The 17,500-nt window shown below is 48.7% G+C and overlaps 2 protein-coding genes across 2 annotated transcripts in view; one reads left to right on the forward strand and one right to left on the reverse strand.

Annotated features, from left to right (window-relative positions):
* The window catches only part of klhl32 (kelch-like family member 32), a gene marked incomplete at its 5' end in the record, with an annotated part of 20,035 nt that extends 19,244 nt beyond the window's left edge, over nucleotides 1-791 (forward strand). Inside the window, 1 exon segment of the mRNA XM_080540049.1 lies at nucleotides 1-791. This exon segment is cut by the window's left edge and continues 451 nt beyond it.
* A 951-nt stretch (nucleotides 792-1,742) lies between these two features.
* The window catches only part of mms22l (MMS22-like, DNA repair protein), a gene marked incomplete at its 3' end in the record, with an annotated part of 25,703 nt that continues 9,945 nt past the window's right edge, over nucleotides 1,743-17,500 (reverse strand). The window contains exons 15-26 of the mRNA XM_080540336.1: nucleotides 17,215-17,447; nucleotides 12,816-12,994; nucleotides 10,892-11,042; nucleotides 10,449-10,588; nucleotides 9,622-9,761; nucleotides 9,198-9,354; nucleotides 4,764-4,909; nucleotides 3,359-3,570; nucleotides 2,857-3,023; nucleotides 2,524-2,629; nucleotides 2,034-2,201; nucleotides 1,743-1,818 (exon numbers count right to left, since the gene is read on the reverse strand). Of these exons, the coding sequence (XP_080396462.1) occupies nucleotides 1,743-1,818; nucleotides 2,034-2,201; nucleotides 2,524-2,629; nucleotides 2,857-3,023; nucleotides 3,359-3,570; nucleotides 4,764-4,909; nucleotides 9,198-9,354; nucleotides 9,622-9,761; nucleotides 10,449-10,588; nucleotides 10,892-11,042; nucleotides 12,816-12,994; nucleotides 17,215-17,447 (1,875 nt within the window). The remainder of the gene's footprint in view (nucleotides 1,819-2,033; nucleotides 2,202-2,523; nucleotides 2,630-2,856; nucleotides 3,024-3,358; nucleotides 3,571-4,763; nucleotides 4,910-9,197; nucleotides 9,355-9,621; nucleotides 9,762-10,448; nucleotides 10,589-10,891; nucleotides 11,043-12,815; nucleotides 12,995-17,214; nucleotides 17,448-17,500) is intronic.

A 17,500-nucleotide genomic window follows, 5' to 3' on the forward strand; every position in this document is an offset into this window, starting at 1 on the left:
TGTTTCCTCAAATGGAGGGGCAGGATAACTGGAACCCCCCCTCCGACTGACAGAGCGGACGGCTCACCGCTGGCCTGTTTGATGGAGGGAACTCTCTCTCTCTCTTTCTCTCTAGAAGACTGAATGAGGGCTACTGCAGTCAAACTGGTGCAGAACAGAAGCTTGCCATACCTGTGCTGTAGGAGAGCAAGATCTCTATCTAGAGTCAAATCTAAAGCCTCCATCTTTTTTCTAAGGCATTCTAGGGCTACAGTATAGGGACTCTCTGTCTAACTGTCCTCACGTTGTCACTCATGTACTATAGTATATGTATATGAGTATATAGTATATGGTGCCAACGGACCCAAGACTCTCTGCTGAAACATGTCTGTATGTACTGTAATGTGTGTGTGTGTGTGTGTTAGGGTGTGTCTGTGTGATAGAATGTGTGTGTGAGACAGAGGGTGTGTGTGTGTGTGTGTGCGAGTGTGCAGTGGACCCATGTAACTCTCATACATGTGTGCATTTTCTATCCAAGCTCAGGGTCTAAGACTGTTTACGGTAAACAGTTCAACGAATGTCTGTCTGACCATCGATATCATACAGCGCACATTATACAGTATATATACTCTACATACGTGTAACGTAAAGGAGAAGCTAAGCTTTATCTCATTATAACACTGTATTTTGCCATTTTTTCAAAAATGTCTCGTTTTACTTTGACCAAATATAAGCGGGAAAAAAAGGCATTCCCATAATAACTGTCCTTCTAGCGGCGAAGAGGAACATGAAAAAAGATAACTTGAACATGTCTTTTGTTATCCTGTATGAATAAAGCCGTAACAAAGCAGTGGTGTACTGTATGACAGGGATGCATCACAATGCTCTTTACGGGGGAAAAACGAATCAAAACGCTTTACACTTTAGGCACAAATTTGTAGCTTATAAGGGTTTCATAAGTAGATAATTGGGCCTCAAGGCCAAACTTGCCCCCGATAACATTGTTGGGTGGGGTGTCTTGAGGGGCTTGGAAGAAAGCAAGCTCAACTTAAGGCTATAAATTAGCTATTAATATCTGTTCCAGGGGACTGTTCGACAGGACGCACTGAACGGAATGAGGAATGGAAACACACGATGCTGACGCACGAGACAATGCTAGAAAGATGGAAGGATGATTTGTGAAGGACAGGAGTGGGACGGGGTGCGGTGAGGGACAAATTGCGTGGAGATTACAGTGATTCGGAGAGGAGAGGAGAGGAGAAGTGAGAGAATATCAAGAAGTCCTCTTTTTTTCGGACTGATCTGGCAGTTGTCACAGGATGTAGAATTCAATGTGACGTGATGTCTACGAGCTCACACCTCAGTGCGTTAGCACAGCGGAAGGCTGTGTATTCATCTGAGGATGACTTCCATCACACACGTCTACCTTAACTGTGACTGTGAAATGAGGAGACAGAGATACAATCTAGGCATTTTCATGTTTTATTTTCATTATTATATTATAAGACACATTTCATTACATTTTTCACACATACAAGACTTGAGTATAATACACATCAGTATACATCCAAAAACAGAGACAGTTTCTATACATTATGTACAAATAATATATACATTAATTCCAGGCAGTGATATTGGGTGTTGGGGACAAGGAGCCAGGTCAGGTAATCTAATCCTGGGATATGAGTTATGAGGGGTGGGAAGAGGATCGGGGCGGTACATGGGAACAGCAGAAATCATGGTGCTGAGATTCCAGAGGGGGTTCACTCTGCCTCCAGACTCACCATCTCAGCCTGGCCACTGTCCCCAAGTAGGCTCAGCAACTTCCTGTACCCATTCCTGTCAGAGGGAGAGAGACAGAGGTAGGGAGGGGGGGAGACAGAGGGAGGGAGGGGGGGAGACAGAGGGAGGGAGGGGGGGAGAGAGGGAGAGGGAGGGAGGGAAGTGATGGGAGAGGGGAGAGAAATGACTTAGTCTTCACTGTAATAGCAGGTTAAGTATGAACTTAGTGTTAGGTAGGTCCAGGTTTAGACCGGGTTTAACCCCTTCCACACCTCAGCGTGGTGTTCTTGCCCAGTCCTCTCTTGTGTTCCGTGTTCCTCAGACTCAGCGACAGGCCCGGGACCAGAACCTTCACCGCTGGGCCATCCAGAACCGCCACCGTCTCCAGAACGCTGTACACCTGCCTGTCATACACACCCTCATTCTCTTCCACAAACAACCTGACACACACACACACGCACGCGCACACACGCACACACACCCACCCACCCACCCACCCACGCGCACACGCACGCACACGCACACACACACGCGCACACACACACACACACACACACACACACACACCAACTTTTACTAGGCTGACAGTTGATGCTACTTGGTGGACTACAGGGAACACACATAACAGATGAGATATTGAGTAAAAACAAACTACAACAAGCAAAGAAATAATGCAGCAGGTCAGCAGGGTGAAGGCTGTCATCCACAGAGGTGTTGGCTTGTGTGTGTGTGTGTGTGTGTGTGTGTGTGTGTGTGTCTCACCGCAGAGCAGCGACAGTCTGGTCACATGGTCCTCCCCCAGCGGCGGCGGTGGTGGCAGCACATCTCTCTACCACCAGCTGCAGGGCATCTGTACCTGTCCTCCTCACTGTGGAGAACACACACACACACACACACACACACACGCACACACACGTCACACACACGCACACACACACCAGAAACAACTTAAACAGAGTTCAGCTTGTTCAAGTAACTCGTCCTTAATTCTGCTAGCAGGTGGTGCTGTTGCTATGGGTGGGGGACAGTTGGGATGCTGTAGGACAGAAGTAAAGGCCTGGTGTGTGTGTTTGTGTGTGTGTGTGTGTCTCTCACCCTGCGGCTCGTTGACCAGCATCAGGCAGCGCAGTAGAGAGGGCAGGGGCACAGTCAGCAGGGCGGGGTCAGTGTCGTGGTTCCGTCTCAGCAGCTCCAATAGGAGGGCCAGGACTGACGCCAGCCGGGGGGGAGGGGCGTGGCCTTTGAACTGCAGGAAGTTGTCACTACAGACAACACAACACACACACCAGGGAGAGTATTTTCACACAGCAGCACAAGAAGAAGAGGTTAAGAGAAGAACTACATTGATTAGGAGCATTTTTGAGTTTGCCCAGACATCGCCATCACCACATGAGCAGGCTGAGGCTCGTCAGCTGGTTAAGACTTGCTATGGTGTGTCTGCTCAGTCACGCCTTAACCGGGGGAAAGTGACATCACATACCACACCCTTGACACTGATCTAAGGTCAGCTTTCTGCTGTTTTTTTTTTTTACCTTCAAGGTTAATATCGGTATCGAGGGGAAAGGTCATGCTGATCCCGTCGTGAACCTGTTCCTACCTGAGCACCTGCAGGACGCTCCTCCTCAGCGCTGCCCCCCGGGGGCTGGGCGTGGCCTCGCAGGCCGCCAGCAGCACCGGGTGATTGGCTACGGCCCCCGCGGAGGGCGCGGCCGGCAGGAAGTGGTCCAGGTACTTGGCGACGACGGTGCGCAGCTGCTCCTTCAGATACGCCCCCTGAGACTGGGACACGCCCGCCGCTGTAGACAGACCCTGTAGGGAGGGGGGGGGGGTGGCTACTATCAGTAATGACTCTGTAACTATCACAATACTGATAGAGACACTGACTAGATAGAGATAATGACTGTAGACCAAGTACAAGTATGTTTTTCGGTTTAACTCCGTCTGACAGGTGGTTGCAGGCATGAAGACCTCCACCTGTGCCCTGGACCCCAATTCCATCCACATGGGCAAAGGCCTTCCTCTCTACAGTCAGACCGCTCCTCATCAAAGCGGTCAACTCCTCTTTGGGGGTGGGGGGGGGAGGTGCACCACCAGAGTCCTCAACAGACTCCAACACGTTTAGAACTCTGCTGCCCGCCTGACTCCAGGACTAAACATCGGACCTGCGGAGACCGGGCTTTCTCCACTGCAGCCCCCAGTCTTTGGAACCCTCTTCCAAAACACATCAAGGAATCCAGCATGCTCTCCTCCTTCAAACGATCCCTCAAAACCCATCTTTTTAAACTCGCGTTTAATCTTTAACTAATATTTACTGTTGTTTTTTACTGACTGTGCTTTTGTTTTATTCTTTATTCATCTATGTATTCTTGTTCTCTCCATGGAATGTCATGTCTTTGAGTACTAAGGAAAGCGCTACATAAAATAAATGCATCATTATTATTATTATGCGAGGTTGAGCTGATGATGGCACCATCTGGAGGGATAGTGTGTGTGTGTGTGTGTGTGTGAACATAATGTGTGTGTGAGCACATGTCTGTGAGCATGTGTCTCTGTGTGTGTGTGTGTGTGTGTGTGTGGGTGGGTGCATGTCTGTGTCAGTGTGTCCGTCCATGTCAGTGTGTGTGTGTGTGTGTGTGTGTGTGTGTGTGTGAGTGTGTGTGTATGTGTGGGTGGGTGCATGTCTGTGAGCATGTGTGTTTGTGTGTGTGTTTGTGTGCATGTCTGTGAGCATATGTGTGTGTGTGTGTGTGTGTGTCCATGTCCATGTGTGTGTGTGTGTGTGTGTGTGTGCATGTCTGTGTCAGTGTGTGTGTGTGTGTGCATGTCTGTGTCAGTGTGTGTGTCCATGTCTGTGTCTGTGTGTGTGTGTGTGTGTGTGCATGTGCGTGTGCATGTGTGCGCTCGCGTGTGTGCATGTGTGTTTGTGTGTGTGTTTGTATGCATGTCTGTGAGCATATGTGTGTGTGTGTGTGTGTCCATGTCTGTGTTAGTGTGTGTCCCACCTGCAGGTAAAGGGGCAGGCTGTCCCTCAGAGCCTTGTCCTGCTGAGACAGGGAGTGGGGCAGGAGGAGTGTGTCTACGATGCGGAACAGCAGCTGCTGTGCCTTGGAGGTGGCCAGCAGGGGGCTCCAATGCTTCACCAGGCTCCCTGGAACATACAAGGTTACACACACACACACACACACACATACCAATGATTAACATCCCTGGCTTAAGATAGACCTGGAATTGGACATACTGTATATACTCACTAAACACTTTATTACGAACATGATACTAATACTGGGTTGGGCTTCCCTTTGCTCTCAAAACAGCCTCAATTCTTCGTGGCATTGATTCCACAAGATGTTGGAAACATTCTTTTGAGATTCAGGTCCATGATGATCAGGTGCACTTTCAAGCTGTAAATCTGCCGTTCTACCACATTCCAAATATGTTCTATTGGATTCAGATCCGGTGACTGGCAAGGCCACTGAAGAACACTGAACTCATTGCCATGTTCATGAAACCAGTTTGAGACGACTTTTGCTTTGTGACATGGTGCATTATCATGCTGGAAGTAGCCATTAGAAGATGGGTACATTGTGGCCATGAAGGGATGCACATGGTCAGCAACAATAGTCAAATTGTCTGTGACATTCAAGAGATGATTGATTGGTATTAACGGGCCCAAAGTGTGGCAAGAAAACATTCCTCACACCATTACACCACCTGAATGAATGAGAAAGTGTACAGGTGTTCCTAATAAAGTGTTCAGTGTGTGTGTGTGTATGTGTGTGTGCGTATATATATATATATACATACAGTGGGGGAAATAAGTATTGAACACATCAACATTTTGTCCAGTAAATGTATTTCCAATTAAATTTGCACCAGACTTTGGTATTAACTCAAACAATCCAGACAAAAAATCTAAACATTAAAGTCATATGTAAATAAAGTTATGTGTAATAAAGTGGAATGAAACAGGAAAAAAGTATTGAACACACACAAGAAAAAGCAGTACACCACAGCAAGGAAAGGCAAGGAAACAGCTGAAAACCATCACTAATTAGGAGGCAACTCTACCTCCAATCTGTGCTAATTAATGTCAGCTGGGTTAGAATATATTGATGGGCTATAAAAGTAAAAAAAAAATGCTACCAAGGTGCCACACAACAAACATCTAATGATGGGTAAAAGCAAAGAGCTGTCTCAAGACCTTCGCAACCAGATTGTTGCAGATTGTTGCAGAAAACATGAAAATGGAATTGGCTACAGATGTATTTCACAACTTCTGAATCTTCCAGTAAGCACCATTGGGGGCATTATCCGTAAGTGGAAGCAACGTCACTCCACCATCAACCGGCCACGCACAGGAGCTCCTCGCAAAATGTCTGATCAGGAAGTCAGAAGGATACTTAGAAGAGTAGCCAAAGAGCCAAGGACCACTAGGGAAGACCTCCAGAAAGACTCGGAGGCAGCGGGTACAACTGTGACAGAAAGGACAGTAGGCAATGCACTCCACCGCCATGGCCTCTGTGCATGCTCAGCCCGCAAGACTCCACTACTGAAAAAAAGGTTTAAAGGTTTGCCAAACAACATTTGGACAAGCCAGTGAACTACTGGGAGCATGTACTCCGGTCAGATAAGACCAAAATTGAACTTTTTGGCTGTCACACCACACACCATGTTTGGAGGGGAAATAGCACTGCACATCACCCGAATAACACTATACCAACAGTGAAGTTTGGAGGTGGAAGTATCATGGTGTGGGGCTGTTTCTCCTCTCGTGGTACTGGCAGACTTCATATCATTGAAGGAACAATGAATGGAGCCATGTACAGAGAGATTCTTGAGATTAACCTGCTGCCATCCACCAGGATGCTAAGGATGAGACGTGGGTGGACCTTCGAGCAGGACAATGATCCAAAGCATACAGCAAAGGAAACTCGCAATTGGTTTCAGAGAAAGAGAATCAACTTAGGTTAGGGTTAGGAATGGCCCAGTCAATCGCCTGACTTAAACCCAATTGAACATTTGTGGAAGCATCTGAAGATCCAGATTCACAAGAGGGCCCCCCGCAATCTTCAAGATTTAAAGACAATCTGTGTAGAGGAATGGGCCAAAATCACACCTGAATACTGCGGGCGATTAGTTATTTCATACAGAAAGCACCTTGAAGCTGTCATTACAAACAAAGGCTTAATTTCAGTTAGTTGTGTTCAATACATTTTTCCTGTTTCATTCCACTTTATTACATATAACTTTCTTTATTTACATATGGACTTTAATGTTACATTTTTTGTCTGGATTGTTTGAGTTAATACCAAAGTCTGGTGCAAATTTCGCTTGAATAGGCTCATTGGAAATATATTTATTGAATTGAATTGAATTGAATATAACTTTATTTTCCAACAAGGCGGAAAATTGTCTTCGGCTCACCAAACAGAAAAATCAACACAAGAAGCCAGAAGGCAACCGGCACGACATAAAACACAAACAGGCATAGACAGGGTTGCACATTAAAAACACATCAAAACAGTTAATGTTTTGTGGCTTCCGTCTTGTTGGTCACAATTCAGTTCGCAGAATTAAGGATGCTAATGGCACTTGGAATGAAGGATTTCTAGTTGCCAGGGGAACTCTAGTACAGTCGAGTACAGTCAAGGGCTTTTGGGCCATTGACACAATGCGAGAGAGTTTATTCTTAAGTTTGCAGTTCAGGTGACCGAACCAAACAGGAAAATGAAAAGTTAAAACACTCTCAATGAGAGTTTTGTACACCAGCTCTAAAGTCTGCTGACTGACCCCGAAGCCCCGGAGTCTTCTCAGAAGATAGTCGCTGTGAACATTTCTTGAAAACATACTCATACATGTTGGCCATCAAGTGAAACTGGCTCAGTTTCCATATCTTGCTTGGTACACATGATTAGTTCTTTGGTCTTAGCCACATTGATTTCCAGCTGGCTAATGTTACACCACGACTCAAGAGCCTTAGTGTGGGCCAGGTAGACAGCTTCACCGGAGGGGTCTTTTTCCGCAGCCTGTGCTGACGGTGAGCATATCTGAAATGCTCCCACTGACAGAGACCCTCTGTGGGCGGCAAGAGAGAAAATCTCTGATCCAGAGAATTAGCCCCTTGTTGACACCGAGATCAGCTAGCCTTGTTTGAATTGAACGCAGAGCTAAAATCCACTAATACAATCCTAGCATAGCATTTAGGCTGCATGAGATGTTTAGTTAAGTGTTAACTAAAGTGTTAAGCAGAGTCAGCACGGCATCTTCTGTGCCTTACTGGACAAAATGTTGATGTTCAATACTTTGCCCCACTGTATATATATTTATACATATTAGTGCTGTAATTCGATTAACGTTTTTTTATCAAGATAATCACAATAATAGGCTGTGATTAATCTTAATAATAAGTGAATATACGTTTAAAATACGACTTGTATTTTTGGGAGGAGATAAAACAATGTGTGGTGTTGGAATAAAGAAATGCATGACAAACTGGTTAGAGGAATCAGAGTTATTTCTTTAACGTAATTATACGTAGTTTTGATGATTTCTGAATAAGATTAGAATCTCTTCATTTGCGAAGTAAAAAAAGTCTCAGGGAGTGCTTGGCTTTGCCGACAATGTCCATAATGAATTGCAGACTTAATTAGCAGACAACCACATAAAGAACAGTTACAAAGTAACGTCTGCTAAAAAGTTAATGTAAACAGCTTGCCTGTAAATTGCTCCACAAACAAAGTAACACAATATGCTACAGTGAGTAGGCCTATTTAAGAAACTGAATGCCCTAGTGTATCTGAGGAGACAAAGTGAACAGTCCCTTTTCACACTCTTAGCTGAATAAGATTACTTGAAACAGTGTGAACTTGTGTGTGACATGACTTCAGTCAACCCCCGAAAAAAAAGAAGATAAGAAAAAGAATTCAGACAAAAAGGCATCAGCACAATTTGTCCTTCAAAAAGCAAGACGTTATTGTGCGTTCTAAGAAGTAACGCGCCTTCTCTATGCGGGAGTCAGGGAATGAGGTTGTGGAGATTGGAACAATGACAGTATTGATTGTGTTCATTTTCAAACAAGCAAAAACACACAAAACGAGCGGCTCTTCAGATTTGAGACTCGGTTCACAACGTTCACCAAACAGAGTTGGTTCGTATGGTACCCACGGCCCAGTAGGTCAGCTACAGTACCAGTCTACCCACGGCCCAGTAGGCCAACTGCAGAACCAGTAGTGGTGGTCTAGTGGATAGTGAGTTGGACTTGTGATCGGAAGGTTGTGAGTTCAAATCCCGCCTGAAACCACACCACTACTAGTGTGCCCTTGAGTAAGGCACTTTGCCCTCAGTTACTCCAGGGGGAATGTCCCTGTAATTCGTAATTGTAAATCGCTTTGGATTAAAAGCGTCTGCTAAATGGCAAAATTATTATTATTAATTACCCACGGCCCAGTAGGCCAGCTGCAGGCCCTCCTGGCTCTTGTTGACGAGGTAGGGCTTGATGTGTTTCAGGACATCTCCTATGTATTCCAGAGCCTGGGTCACCATGGTGGAACGCTCAGATAGGAGCTGCAGGCCACCGTACACCCTGCCTACAGCCTGGTTCAGGCAGAGGAGACAGGGATGGAGGGGGAGGGAGAGGAAGAGTCAACCACCAAGGTATATTTCTTTCTTTCTATGAAAACGCAAGCTTCTGTTTCAGTGTTTAATGTTGGTATATTTCCATGTCATGATGCTTTGAGGATTATGTTACTAACGTTTTGTGCAAAGACACAACAACTTGTGTGTGTGTGTGTGTGTGTGTGTGTGTATACCTGCAAGTGCTGTGTGTGTGTGTGTGTGTGTGTGTGTGTGTGTGTGCAGTACCTTAATGAAGAGTTCTAGAGCAGCTCTCGGATCCTGTCTGGCTCCGGGCTGCAGCGCGGCCCTCTGGAGGAGAGAGTCCACCTCAGGGAGCCTGAGGACCAGCCTGGTGAGCTCTGACAGCTGCTCCTCCACAGCCCTGCCTGGAACACACACATCACATCACATCACACACACACACACACACACACACACACACACACACACACACACACCACACCAAATACACACACACACACACACACACACACACACACACACCACACCAAACACACACACACACAAAGTTAATGTATCGTACACATACCACACACACCACACACACCACACACACCACACACACACACACACACACACACACACACACACACACACACAGTCTGTGTCGGCTATCTGAAAGCCGCTTGATGCGCTACATGATGTAAGGTCCAGACATAGATCAGATGGGGTGAGACTCAAATGAATATGATGACAGATGAAGTAGCTACTCGTAGTTACTCTGATGGTTTGTGGGTTGAATAGTTTGTGATAAGAGGTAAAAAATAAAATGTTCTGTCTCCGGTTCACCCATGCATACCTACCTGTTGACCTATGACCTTAACCACATGACCCAACTCAACCAGACAGTCATACAATCTACCTACAGGTCTCTTACACAGTCGACACATCATCTACACACACCATACACACGACTATGTCGACGCATCACACACATACTCCCAGACATTGCCCTCAGATCAGTTCTGAGTTGTCGTGGGTCCCCCCTCTATTGGTTTAGGTTAGGCCTACCAGGACCAGTGTGACCAGTATGAGGGTCTGGGGTTCTGTACCTGCTCGGCTCTCCGACCCATCTGGGTTCTTGTGGACGTGCTGCTGGAGAACACAGCGGAACCAAGCCTTCACGGACAGAGCCTGGGCAGAACTGCCCCCAGAACCTCCGGAACCCGAACTCACACAGGACACCAGATCACTGAGGAGGGAAGGGAGAAACAGAACAGAGGTCCAGTTAGATACTCACACACACACGGGGGGGGGGGGGGGGTTCGGTACTGAGTGGGCTACACACTAGGTTAAAGTGCCACTCACGATTGCTCTGAACAAAGAAAAGATTAGGAATTCCCGACTTAACGTTTCCCAGTCAGAGAGTGTCTGAATTGACCAATAGGAAGTTTGGGGACAAAATAACTTCATTTTAACTCTGAGGTTGAGGAGTTTAGGAGATGGCATGAAGGCGGGAAAATCATTGGGACTCGTTCATTCTGGAGCAGCTTACCTGTTCTGAAGGAGGTGGGGGAGGTAGCGTGTCACCAGCAGGGGGTGGAGCATGTCGTCCCAGCCGAAGCACTGCATGATGGTCTGGACGGGGTGTGGCTGGAGGTCCTGGGGGGCGGAGCTGGGCAGGTCCAGCGCTAGCAGAGTGAAGCCTGGGAGAGAAGAGAGAGGGCCCTATTATGCACTTCTTAACTTGCCGTCTTAAGTGTTAATTAAGACGCACCGCCAGGTTAAGACCTACCGCCACCCTTATTATGCGCTTCATACGCGCTACTGCTATTATGCAGGTGTCGATAGGCGCCCACACATAAGACGTAAAACTCCCGTGCATATATTGCTCATTGTGGGAGTGTTCATATGTTAATGAAGTGCACTAGGCGCCCCTGCTATTATGCGATCTGACTTTGCTCCTATCGCTAAGAAGTGGTTTGAAAAGTTCTTAAGTTTAGACTTCATGCACGTTTTGAAACACGAGCGCGCCTCCGCGGTTTGCGCATGCATGTGGGCACACATGAACACGCACGTGGCTCCACGGCAAGACGTCAATTACGGTCACAGTATAAATGCTTTATTTCAGAAGGGAGAGGCAGAGAAGCGCGCTGACCTCCTTCTCAGGACTTCCATAATAGCATAGCGCTAATGACTCAACGCAGCCTGTTCTTAAAGGGAATGGCACCTGGCACGCTGATTGGGTTGATTGAGAAGACGCCCAAAACACACCCATGACTAATTTCTTTGCTTAGCGCCGGGTTTTAGGCGCCCACTACAGCACGCATAATAGCAAAGTGGCCTTGACCACGCCTCCACGTCTTAAGTTTAGATCTACCGCCTCGTCTTATTGATGAAGTGCATAATAGGGCCCAGAGAGTCCACATGTACATCACTGCTCCAGCGTTCTTCTCTTTTTACGTGGCGACTATGAGAACTCGTCCTGTGTAGAGGAGAAGGATATAAAGCCCTGCAGACAGGGATGTTCAAAAGCCCACACGTTTTTTAAAAATGTTTTTTAGATGAGAGATAACATCCTGGTGATGCACAATGTGTTTCCACAAAGACTCAAAGTCAGAAACTGACATTTTCTTAGCTCCTCCTAGAACGATTTCCCACGTGCCGTGACGTATGACATTTCACATAGTTGCTTCATTGGTATATGTTTTGTGTGGACCCCAGTAAGAGTAGCTGATGTTTTGCATCAGCTAATGGGAATCCCAATCAAATCAAATCTATAGAGGTCTGACGTGTGACGTGGCTAGCCTGTTTGTCAAGCCCTAGATACATCTGTCCTCATGGTCTCAAATAGCTCCGTGAATGACACTCCATGTGCATCTGTTCTTTGGGTAAGATTTATTTTTTTCCTCAAGAAAAGCCAGGACAGCAAAACAGTGTGCTGTGGTCCTTTAAACATATGGAGAAGACAGACAGAGACAAAGAAACAGAAGTGAGCTGAAAGTAAGAGAACTAACTAGAGAGAGAGAGAGAGAGAGAGAGAGAGAGAGAGAGAGAGAGAGAGAGAGAAAGAGAGAGGGAGAGAGAGAGCATTTTGTGCTGAATAAACAAGTTAGTTTATGAACCACCTACATAGAGCGGATGCCAAAAAAGCAAACCAAACTTCGGAGTCTTGACTGCTGACAGCAGTGAAGTCAACCCCCTTCCTCTGCACCTTTCTCTCTGTTTATCCTTGTCAGACTCACTACTCCCGCCCCCCACGCCCCCACCCCCTCCCCGTCTTTCACTCACTCACTCTCTCTCTCTCTCTCTCTCTCTCGCTCTTTCCCACAATACCACATTCCCTCACACTCTTTTGCTCTCCATCCGTCTCTCCCATCATTCTAACTAGCCAACTCTCTTTTTCTCTCCAAGCCTGAATCCTTCCACCCCCCCCTACTCTCCCTCCCTCCCTCCCTCCCTCCCTGTGAGTGTCTGACCTGCTGCAGCGTCGGCCAGCTGGGCTGGGGGGGTCTGGGAGAGGCGCAGGCTGCGGAGGAAAGGGTAGAAGTGTGCCCACAGCGCTGCTGCCACCGCTAGGTGGCGCTCTCTACCCACGCTGGCAGAGGGAGGCCGGGCCGCAGGCGGGGCAGACTGGACACAGCGCTGGTGGACCCTCCTGTAAGGGAGAGGGGAGACAGACACACAGACACACACACACAGACACACACGCACAGACACACACGCACAGACACACATACACACACACACACACGAAAAGACACACGCACATACACACATACACACACACGCACAGACACACAAAATCATTATTCAATGGAATCTCAGAACTCGGTGTCCTCCCCTCCTTCACACCACCTCTCCACATCTGTCTCTTCCCAAATCCCTTTTTCTTTTCCATTCTTCCTCTCTTTCACTTTCTCTCCTTCTCCCTCTGTTCCTCTCTCTCTCTCCCTCTCTGGTCTCTCTCTGGGGGGATTAGAGCGTGCGGTGGTGCGGGGTAGAGCAGGGCAGAGGCATGGGCTGAAACGAAGCACGTTGATCCCCTGTACACAGACTGAGGCTGGGGTTTGGCTGCTGTGAGTGAGTGTGTGTGTGTGTGTGTGTGTATGTGTGTGTGTGTGTGTGTCTGTCTGGCCCTAGCCCCACAGCGCCTGGCATTAACCCAGATAAGCAGCTGAAGGAGCTGTAATCTCATTTAGACTGGAGATGATCCCCCCTGTCCCCCCGTACGCTGGGATGGGGGGGGGGGGGAGGGGGGTGGCGGGGGCGGAAGAGGTGAGCACCACCCCCCCATCCCCCCCGAGCCTCCCCCACCTCCCCCCCGCTCGTCTCATACACACGCACACCATACACGCACGCACGCACACACACACACGCACACACACACACACGCACACACACACACTCACACACGCACACACACACACACACACACACACACACACACACACACACACACACACACACACACACCTCGGTCGGAGCCTTCCAGCAAGGTTGCATCTAATCCAGAGAGAGCTGAGACAATCGATTAGAGTCTGAATTCATTAGCCTCGTTACTGCGGCGGAATGGGCCTTTCACACACATCAACCCTCATTGTACAAGACATCGTCAGAGACCCCACTTAATCCTCCGACACACACGCGCACACACGCACACACACACACACGCACACACACACACACAATTTGAGGCCATTAGAGACCCCACTTAACCCCTCCCCCAACTGCAGCATCGAACAACACACACATGTGCACAATAAGCAACACAATATTGCACCCCCCCCCCCCCCCACACACACACACACACACACAATAATCTACACTCGAGTCCCCCACAGTCCCCCCACAATACACAAACACACTGCCTCAGCCTTCTACCTCAAATGGATAATTGTTTGTTTTTCTACCTTAAACACATCTACATTCTTCAAATGAGGCTTGATATTTACAGGAAAAACAACCATGGCATCCTAGCCTTAAGAGTGACACAGCCATCCCCTGCTCTGAGAGAGAGAGCGAGAGAGAGAGTGTGAGTTTGAGTGTGTGCGTGGCTCAGTGACAAGAGGAGGTGACAAACAAGAACTGTGGCTCGACAGAGATGGAGAGAACTTAATCAACCAAGGAGATCTGGATTAATGACGCCCCCCACCCCACCGTACCACCCCCCCCTCCCACCCCCAAACAAATACGGCGCCCAGCACCATGGAGACACAGGGGTCTCCAGCCCCCACGCACAGGATCATGGGAAAGAATCTAATGTGAGGAATTAGGCAGCCGATTTGGCCGCTGGCCTGGGCAGACTGGCATGTTGCCGTGGTGGCGTTTTGGCGTGTGTGTGTGTGTGTGTGTGTGTGTGATCCATCCCTTCCGTCCTTCCATTCCACTCTGCTCTTAACTGCGTTAATGACGGCGAGGCGAACATTTGCAGGGACCACATAATTATATGTTAATTGTGTCACAGGCAACGCATTCATCACCCAGATACCAGGTTCTGCCAAGGAGGGAGAATTAAACATAATTCGGCGGGACAGATTTTCGAGAGTGCTTCTTTATTTTTCTTAAATGGGTCAACGTGATCTCGGCCATAACACAGCCTCCTCTGGGGGATTTCTCTCATTATTTTTTCTTTATTTTTCTGTCTCCCTCCGTCTCTACATCTCTCTTTCTCTTTCTCTTTCTTTTCCTCTCTCTCTCTCACTCTCTCTCCTTCTCTCTCATGGGTCATTAATGTGTAAATGTGACCTTCGACCCCCCTAGATCTGAGATGGAGAAGTTTGGCGAATTAGCGGAAAAATAATGCTGCGTTACGGGAAGAGAGAGAGCACACTTAGCGTTGGTGGTGTGTGTGTGTGTGTGTGTGTGTGTGTGTGTGTGTGAGTGGTCCGTCCCTTCCGTCCTTCCCCTCCCTCCGTCTCAGCTCCTGGTAGGGGATAACTCTCTTAATGTGTGCCTATTCCACTCTGTTCTTAACTGCGTTAATGACGGCGAGGCGAACATTTGCAGGGACCACATAATTATCTGTTAATTGTGTCACAGGCAACGCATTCATCACCCAGATACCAGGTTCTGCCAAGGAGGGAGAATTAAACATAATTCGGCGGGACGGGGGAATGGAGAATAGATCTGAGACGGAGAAGTTTGGGGAATTAGCGAAAAGATAATGTTGCGTTACGGGGGGAGAGAGAGAGCACACTTACCGTTGGTGGTGTGTGTATGTGTGTGTGTGTGTGTGGGGGGGGGGGGGGAGAGAGGGTCTGGAGGGGGGGCTATACACAGGTGTGGAGTATGATGGCTTACATTATCAGAGTATAATTCAGGGAGCGAATCTGGTTCATGCACACCAAAACTAATTTAAAAGCTACTCTCCTGACGCTTGTCCTCCCCCCAGACACACACCTGTCTGTCTCACATGTCTGTCTCACCTGTCTCCCTCTCCTCTCCCCAGACACACACCTGTCTGTCTCACCCTGACTCACCCTGACCTCTGGCTGGGGTCGTCCATGTAACACACACCCGTGTCCCGCAGGTGAACTCTCCCTCTCCGCCTCTCTCTCTCTCTCTCTCTCTCTCTCTCTCTCTCTCTCTCCCTGACGCCGTCTCTCCACTACGGTGTCACTCCGCAGTCCCCCCCCATCCACGCCACGACCCCACCCTGACCTCGCCACTGCAGTCCCCATGGTGACGGGGGTATGGGGGGACGGGGGACAAGTCCCTAGAGGACGGGGGGGGGGGGGGGGGGGGGGGGCTAACTCTACTCAGGCCTCTGCCAGCACCTGGTAGAGGTGACCGGGGGGCCGGAGGGCCTCTTGAGAGACCAGCCCCCCACCCCCCGACCTCCCCACAAGCACGGAGACTTCACACCGCACAAAGGACGGGGGGCGCCGGCACAGCATAGGAATTCTCTTTTTTTAAGTGCTTTTTCTGCCTGTTTGTGAAGCAGGTAGGTTATTGAGAACACACAGTCTTCTCGGACACGAACATCCTAAAAGCTTCACACAATGGGAGGGGTGATGGGCTTACCTGGGAGACGGGGGACAGCAGCACAATCCTGCCTTTGTGGCGGTCAATGCGGTGTGGTGGGTGAGTAAGGGGGGGGGGACCTCTCTGATGCAGCCTGACACCACCACTGATAGGGGCTTAGGAGCATTACTAAGAGCAAGCCACTCTGTTTGATGTCTGTCTGTCTGTCTCACTTTGACTGTCTGTTTGTCTCACTTTGACTGTCTGTCTGTCTGTGTCTATCTGTCTGTCTCACTCTGACTGTCTGTCTGTCTGTGTCTATCTGTCTGTCTCACTCTGACTGTGTCTGTCTGCCTCTCTGACTGACTGTGTCCGTCTGTCTGTCTGACTGTCTGACTGTGTCTGTCTGTCTCTGTCTGTCTGTCTCACTCTGACTGTGTCTCTCTGTCTGTCTCACTCTGAATGTGTCTGTCTGTCTCTCTGACTGACTGTTTGACTGTGTCTGCCTGTCTGTCTGACTGTCTCTCTGACTGACTGTCTGTCTGCCTGTCTCACTCTGTGTCTGTCTGCCTGTTTGTATATGAAAGTGTGTTGGGGCATTTTTATGTTTGTGTGTGTGTGTGTGTGTGTGTGTGTGTGTGTCTGTGTGTCTGTGTGTGTGTGTGTGTGTGTGTGTGTCTCTATGTGTTTGTGTGTGTGTGTGTGTGTGTGTGTGTCTCTGTGTGTGTGTGTGTCTCTGTGTGTATGTGTGTGTGTGTGTGTGTGTGTCTCTGTGTGTGTGTGTGTGTGTGTGTGTGTGTCTCTGTGTGTGTGTGTGTGTGTGTGTGTGTGTCTGTGTGTGTGTGTGTCTGTGTGTGTGTGTCTGTGTGTGTCTGTGTGTGTCTGTGTGTGTGTGTGTCTCCATGGCCTCACCGTAGCTGTGTGAGGACGGTCTGCAGGAAGCCCAGGGCGGAGCTGAGGTCTGACTGGCGGCAGGCGGGGAGCAGCAGGCCAAAGCCCTCGTTGAGTAACCTCTCCTCCGATAGGCCGAGGCTGCTGCTGGTCTCGAACACCTCGGCCACGCCCTCCAGGTACGCACCCAGGGGCCCCCAGAGGGCTATCTTGCGGGAGGGCTCCGTGGTCTTCAGGTAGAACTCCTTCGCCGTCTGACAGAAGAAGAGAAAAAAGAAAAGGTGCCCCTTTGTTGTCCAGCAGAAAC

Source organism: Nansenia antarctica (assembly GCF_963989245.1).
Source record: "Nansenia antarctica genome assembly, chromosome: 10".
In the NCBI taxonomy this organism is placed as follows: domain Eukaryota; kingdom Metazoa; phylum Chordata; class Actinopteri; order Argentiniformes; family Microstomatidae; genus Nansenia; species Nansenia antarctica.